We start from the raw sequence: 7,702 nt of genomic DNA on the forward strand, positions 1-7,702 counted from the left end.
ACTATCAAACAAAAAGCCCATTGCCGGGTATAGAGTACCTCTTTTCAAGTTGGTGGTCACTGGAGTCAGATAGAGTCCCCTAAACATTACGGGCTATTGCCATTGCTCTTAGTTACCCTTTAGAATCTGATATTAAGACCCTATTGCTGAAGGCACCATATGCTTGCATTATAAGACATGGGAAAATCAAGCTGATACTAGCCCGGAATCTTCAGCCCCATGTCTAGTTTTCATAGTGCTAGAAGACTATATGAATTGTACTGGGGGAAAAAGTAATCAACAGGCTTGCCCAGCTGTAAGCCCTGTGAGCTACAATGAAGGCTGGCCTAGCATATGTATGCCTATTAATACAATAGAGAACAACCACTTTCTAACTAGATTTAATGCCCTCTCTACAAGACAGAACTCTTGCCTTGTACTGCTGCCTGAGACACAAGCCCAAGACCCGGCTAAGTCATAGAGCATAAGGAACAACTTAGTAATAAACTTCCCCAGAAATTCTTTAATACCATAGATTGCTGTATCATCCAATCTTCTTCAGAGGATCTTTGCATTGCAGAAGATTACAATTAATACAGAGACCCAAAAGGGATCAACATGTAGAAAATAAGGGGCTGTGGCATACTCATCTCTAAATGGGATATCTATATTACATTCCCTATCCCTAAGGCTCAGGGACCTTTGTAGAAGAGTGGGCAAAAAGATTGTAAGAGCCAGAGGGAGTAGATGTCAGCAGCAAAATAGTGTTTGTCAGATAAGACTGAGCAGTTGCATACCAGAACTCAAAGTAGTTGGCACTACATGAAAAAGATCTGCACAGGATCAACCCAGTCAAACTCCAGCATGAATGGGAGAGAGGTTCACGGAGGTCTTATCACTAGCTGAACAACTATAGACAAGTGATAGCTTCTGGGGGAGAGTCAGTTTATTTCAGGGATGTGATCCCTGAGAGGTTACCCATGCTCCTGTAGATGGCCTGGCACCATGCAGAAAGCAGCTTCAAGTGGATAGTGTGGGCTTAAAAATGGAACAGATCCTCAAACGACATCAAGAGTAAAAAACAAATCAGTTTATCTGGTCCAATGGTATGTCCTTAAACACCCAAAAGGGAAGTATAACCAAAGATTAAAGGGGCCAATATAGTTTCATAAGAGCACATACATAGATATCACTAAAAGTTACTTGACAAACAGCAAAGCCAGACAGGCGACACCTTCATTCGAGATGTTGGCCAGGATAGATAAAGGCTCTTCCAGACAGTAACCCAACATACTACTGGAAAAATGAACAGCAGACCCCAATTCTATCCAAAGGAATACTGACAATGGATTGCCATAGATGAGGCACAGCTGATCCTCCTGGAACAGGGACCTCTGGCTGACTAGATTTACCAGAAGGGCAATGGATGGGGGTGCTGACAGCACAGTGGACAGTGGCAGGGATAGTAGAGTATGGAGGCTCTAGTGGGAGAGGAAGGCTGTCTACCTGACGAGTTTGTATCCATGCTCAGATGCCGAGGAGCTCAGAAGGTGGGCGACTGTGACCAGTGATAGTCACGTATATAGAGATTAGAAATGCAGGTGATAACATCTCAATGTCAATTGCCTTGGAATGAATTTTTCTGTATGAAACTGTGTGTTTTGACAATGCAGTGGAGATCTTTTTTAAACGTTGGAACCTCATTTAATTTTATGTCTCATAGAGTTTATAATGAGTAAAAGATTATATAAGCGTAATAATTCATCTGTAAACCTAGAAATGTACAGCCAATTTTGAAAGAGATGTACCCTAGCTCAGAAAAATGGTATTGAATAGGTTAAGGCTGTTGTGATGAAAAGCTTCTTTTAATTAAAAAAATAAATAAAAAAAAGTTCAAGGAACTTTGGTATTTTCAATGTGTTTGCTAAAATATGGACTGATGTTTATATTATTTGTTAATCTGCATTCTGTCATATGGCCATTTCTAAGTCATCAATGTACTGGGACTGTCCCAGCTAAAATAGGTGTTTGGGCCCATGAAGGATTTATGTTGAGACATTGCTCCAAATTTATTGAGAGTTGCTTAGGTTCCAGATGCTTCAGCATTAGGGTGCATAACTGATTCAAAGTGTTGCTATTACTCTTGAATTAATGTACACACATTTTCTGCATCACTCTCTTATATTTATTTAATGGTTATAAGAACTGACCTATGAGTTCACCCCCTTTTTTCTTTGTCCTGGTGGAAAAAAAACAGTGACTTTACCATTCTATGACCCAGTCAGAGATGTTTTTCTATGAAAGTTTGAATCCAAATTGGAGTCTTCATTGTTGACCTATTATCTAAAAGTATGCCATCAATTTAAAAATAATTATTTTTCTTATGTGTATGCATATGAGCCTGCTTGTTTGTGCATCACATATGTGCAGTGCCAGTGGAGTCCAGAAGAGGACATCAGGTTCCCTAAAACTAGTATTAAAAGTAGTTGTGTCACCCTGTGTGGGTGCTGGGAACTGAACTTGGGTCCTCTGCAAGATCAGCAAGTACTCCCAACCACTGAGCCATCTTTCCAGCTCCAAGTATATAATTTTTGCTATTCCCATTACAGGATATGTATTTCCTTAAACCTTATAACTTAGAACTACTACTGAGTGTACACATCTCACTCCCAATTTGATCTATGTCCTGGTCCTCAGATGTTCTCAAACATAGACATCTCCACTATCTCTGAAATATAAATAGATGCTGTGGATAAAGGCTTCTGTTTCCATTGCCACCTACCAAAGAGCTCTCTTTGTAAATTTTCTACAAATGAATCTATGCTATCAATCAAATGAGTCAACTCTGCTCTTTATTTGGGTGCCCTTAGCCTTAGCCTGAACTATTTGGGTGCCCTTAGCCCTTAGCCTGAACTATGAAAAATGGCAAAGAAATGTATTTTAAACTGCAAACTTCCCTTAACAAAGCAAGAAACCCGAGTGTTTCTTGTGCTTGGTGTTCTTTCATGGCCAGGGGAGCTGGAAAACAAAAGATGAGATGCCAAGAACCTTGAACAAAGATGATCCCATTAGTTTAAATAAAATGCTGACATTTCTACAGGAATCACTGGCTCACAGTGTGATGGCCAAGAATTGCTCCCTATTTAGAAGAAATCTGGAAGTCATTTCTATAAGTGCTTCTTCCCTTCCCTTCTCTTCCCTTCCCTTCCCTTCCCTTCCCTTCCCTTCTCTTCCCTTCCCTTCCCTTGCCTTCCCTTCCCTTCCCTTCCCTTCCCTTCCCCTCCCTTCCCCTCCCTTTCCTCTTTCCTTCTTTCCCATTTTTATCCATGCTGGGATAAAACAGTTAATGTTAAGGGGAAGTTATCGAATTAGGCCAGAGAACAAAGACACTAAATTATTAGCTTTTAAATTCAAAAGTCTTGATCAAGAAATACAGAAGAGAGTTACAGGAGGATTTGAGGTAGAAGTTTCTGCATAGCTCCACAGTATAAAATGTTTGCATGTTGCCTGACCCATAAAGAAAAAACAGCTTGTTACTGAATGTTCTGTGTTGTGCATTGAGAGACCCCTGACAGATACTGTTCTAGGTCCATCTCTGCCTTTTGTGATTCCACAGCTCCAAATTTTAAGACATATGTGCCAAATTACCCTTCATAAATAAGTCACATTAATGCATCCTCCCTCAGCTATCTCCTGACTAGGCTTAAAAAGGAAGTGATAGTCTTTTACTCCCGTCAGAGTGTTGGCTTTAGAAAAGAAACAAAGATATTTGTGTGAGCAGGAAATAAGCATTGATTAGAACAAGACATCCTCCCGTTAGTCACATATCCACACTGCCTTCTTCAATGCCTGTCCTCTTCCGTCCTGTTAATGACTTTCTGATAAACTCCTCACTGTGAAACAATGCCCTATGACCACAGATGATGATAGGACTAAATAGGCCAATGAAACTCAGCTGACTCTCCTGAGTGTGATGTGTTCTCAGGGGTGATCACCCCTGGACGGATCAAGAGCAAATACAGGAATTTTCTTTTTTTATCCCCAATCATTCAATTCTATATGAAGACGAAGATATTACAGATAATTGATCTTTAGTCTTTGTCTATGTTTTAAGGTCCAAAATCTCTATGTGTACAATTACATGAATACATTTAGGCATTATACCAGAGAGCTGGGTAAAAAACTGCTGGTAATTTCCTTCAGTATCAGCTCCATCAATGGATTTGAGTGTTTTCCTATGTCTGGGCCAGACTAATCTGTAAAACAGATTTCTAGCTCTGAGAAATCATTAGCGTCTTTTCTCCAACTCTAGGTAAATTCCAGTGGATAAGATTATATTTGACACTATTTTGTTCATAAACTCTCTTCCTATTTTTTCATGATATTTCAATTTAAGTTTGGCCCTGGAGTCCAGGACTTTGATGGGGTGGTGGAATAATTGCCTTCACCTAAGTCAACAGAGGAAGATTAATGAAATGTTATCAAGCAAATCCTGGTAGTAGGCATAGATGTGGCGAAATAAATTTGGGCCTAGTCAAGAGTACGCATTAAGCTTTGGAATGCTGGACGTCATGCCATAAGTCTTTAATCCCAGCACTTGGTAGGCAGAGGCAGGAGGATCTTTGTGAGATCAAGACCAGCCTGGTCTATACAGTAAGTTCCAGACTTAAAATTAAAAAAAGGGTATGCATTAAACTTTGGGAAAGAATGTGCTATTCTAAGTTTTGGACTTTTAAAAAAATGATGTGAGGTTTGTATTCTAGCTCTGGCTTAGAGATTGGCTTTCTTAAATTATATTTTCAAAAATACTAAAGTGATTTCTTTTAAACTTAAGATCACCCACTTTAGCCTTTTAAGGTATTGTTATGGCTTATAAACTTGAAGATAAATAACTTAAATTTTGAAACATTTTAGAACAAAAATGGACAAAACAATGATTCCGAAGCATCAGGGTTGGGAGTCATTGCATTTAAAAATGTGTTACCACAAATTTTACGTAAGTTTTTGTATTGAAGTCATTCTTTGTGGAGCTTTTGTGACTGATAAGCAATACTACAAATATAACAAGAACAAGAACAACAACAACATTAAGACATAGAAGACTTCTCCAAAGAGACCTGGAGTAATTTCAGGGTTGATATCGAACACAGGGTCTCCGTTCATTCTCTTCCCCTTTAGCCCTTCTCTTCCCCAGCCCCCTCCACGTCAATCCCACTGTTGCCTTCTTCCTCTGCCATTTCATTACTTTAGTGGTGCTGTGATTCCTCATACACGTCATCGTAGAGCCTCTGAAGTGGAGTCCCATACTGTCCCTTCCTATCTCTTCCTTGTTCCTGGATTAGCTCCATTAGGAGATGTAGTATGTTTCATGCCTACTTTGTCTACTTAAAAGGAGGAATAACTTGGTTGTAAAGACTTTAACTATTATGGGTAACATAATCTCATTCCAAGTTTCTACTAGACAAAAACTTCTCATATTTATGTTGCCCCCATCTTCAATACATAACCTTTTCTGGAGCAAACCAAGAGAACTGGAATGCAGGAAATGTCTGAAAGTTTTCAACAAAATTTGTTAAACATCTTAAGGTGTTAGACTAGAAGTCTACCTTTCAAAAATTATGCTTTATTACATTCCTAATAAAGAAACTAGAAATACCACAAATGAAACAATTAGAAATGATCTTATTTCTTGTTGTCTGTGTGCTTACTATACTTAATTTTATGAAAGTAAATAGGTAAGAAAAGCGAATTATAATACACAAATTTATGACCTGACTTTCTTCTATGCTTTAAAATATTAGGTCTACACTGCATTAAACAGTTCATGATCAAACAAAATAGACTTTAGTGTTGTTTTCAGGCTCTTATCCCCACATATTAGGTAGGATCCAGAAATGTCATGAGGTTCCTTCCACAGGAAGCACCTCTTCCTATCATCACTAAATATGTATATGCTTCATAGATAAATAACAGTCACCTCGGTTGAGTTCCTGCTTTAATAATGTGGAGAAGTCTCTCCCGGATCTGCTTGGTGCGGACAGCATAGACAACTGGGTTGAGGATGGGTGGGATGAGGAGGTAAAAGTTGGCCAAAAGAATATGGATATGGGGAGGCACATGATGGCCAAAGCGATGGGTGAGAGATGAAACGGCAATCGGGATATAGAAGACAAGGATGGCACAGATGTGAGAACCACACGCGCCTAAGGTTTTAAACCTGGCATCAGGGGTAGACAATCCCAATACAGCCCTGAAAATCATCACATAGGATGCACTTATGGCTAGTGAGTCCAGGATCAACACCAGGAAGCCAATTCCCATTCCGTATAAGTTATTGATCCTTGTGTCACCACATGCCAAAGTGACCACAGCCATGTGCTCGCAGTAGGAATGGGCAATTATTTGGGTCCGGTAAAGAGGCAGCCTCAAACGAATTAGAAGAGGAAGAGGCCCAATGTAGATTATTCCTCGGAGGAGTGCAGCCAGCCCCAAACGTCCCACCACTGCATGGGTGAGCACTGACATATGGTGTAGTGGGTCACAGATGGCCACATAGCGGTCAAAAGCCATAGCAAGAAAGATGCCTGACTCAACAGTTGCGAAGCAGTGGACAAAGAACATCTGAGTTAAGCAGGCATCTAGACCAATGTCACAGGAACCAAACCAGAAGATGGACAACAATTTGGGCATGGTAGAGCTTGACAGAACCAAGTCAATGACAGCCAACATGCACAAGAAGAAGTACATGGGCTGGTGCAGGCTGTGCTCCATCTTAACCATGGCCAGGATGGTGACATTCCCCACCACAGCCACCAAGTACATGGAGCCAAAGGGGATAGAAAGCCAGATGTGCAGAGACTCCAGTCCTGGGATTCCTGTGAGCCAGAAAGAGGTGGACACAGAGCAGGCATTGTTAGGTGTGAACATGCTTGGGAGTGTGGGATACGCAGAAGAGCTCTTAATGTTAGGTTTCTGGTCCCGTGAGAGGTAATGCCTCTGATGGCTCTAGAATAGATCCTCGCTTCCATTCTTGAAAGTTCATGACACCTACAACAAAGAAGAATTCTGAATGCCAACTTTAGGGAGCATTACATTACTTAATTTATAAGAATCAGCTATGAGTCAGGTGTGGTGGTGCAGGCACTTGGGAGGCAAAGGCAGCTGGATCCCTTGGAGATCGACTCCAGACTGGTTTACATAGTGAGCTCCAGGCCAGATGAGGCTGTAGGGAGATGCTGTCTCAACCCCCATAGCCTCTCACTAAAAGAATAATCCATGATGATGCCCATTGATAAACACAGAAACAGGCACGCTCAGGATTTTCACCACTAAACTTTCAAATTGTGGTGTGGAAATTCCCAATATTATGTATACTTTTGACCTAGAAAGCTTATTTTGGGGGAAATTTCCTAAAGAAAAGGAAATTATGAAAGATACTTCCAGATGATGTTAATTGTAAACCAAAATAATCTATTTATCTCACTATTTGTGTTTGCAGTTATCACTGATCAATAACATTAATATTAATACTATACACTAATTAGCTGTCCCAAATTTTTATTCTTATAAAAAGTTGGAGCCATGTGTTAAAAATAAAACATGGCTTAAGTTCTAGTTTATGCATTTAATGAGCTAGAATTATATTGATAATGCTCTCTCTCTCTCTATATATATATATATAATTTCCTGGCATAATGTTTAGATCTTGCTATAATAAGTGAGG

General features: G+C 39.9%; 1 protein-coding gene across 1 annotated transcript; it reads right to left on the reverse strand.

The window, feature by feature from the left end:
• Positions 1–5,952: 5,952 nt before the first annotated feature.
• LOC103750857 (olfactory receptor 52M1-like) lies at positions 5,953–6,919 on the reverse strand. The gene has a single exon (XM_008854137.1). It carries the CDS (start codon positions 6,904–6,906, stop codon positions 5,953–5,955), a length of 954 nt encoding a protein of 317 aa, XP_008852359.1. The 5' UTR covers positions 6,907–6,919.
• Positions 6,920–7,702: the final 783 nt, after the last annotated feature.

This window comes from Nannospalax galili, unplaced genomic scaffold (genome assembly GCF_000622305.1).
Source record: "Nannospalax galili isolate Female #2095 unplaced genomic scaffold, S.galili_v1.0 scaffold1387, whole genome shotgun sequence".
Classification (NCBI taxonomy): Eukaryota; Metazoa; Chordata; class Mammalia; order Rodentia; family Spalacidae; genus Nannospalax; species Nannospalax galili.

What these genes read in the sequence shown, in the direction of transcription:
- LOC103750857 (XM_008854137.1), bottom strand. Translation starts at nt 6,906, where the DNA reads ATGTTCACACCTAACAATGCCTGCTCTGTGTCCACCTCTTTCTGGCTC.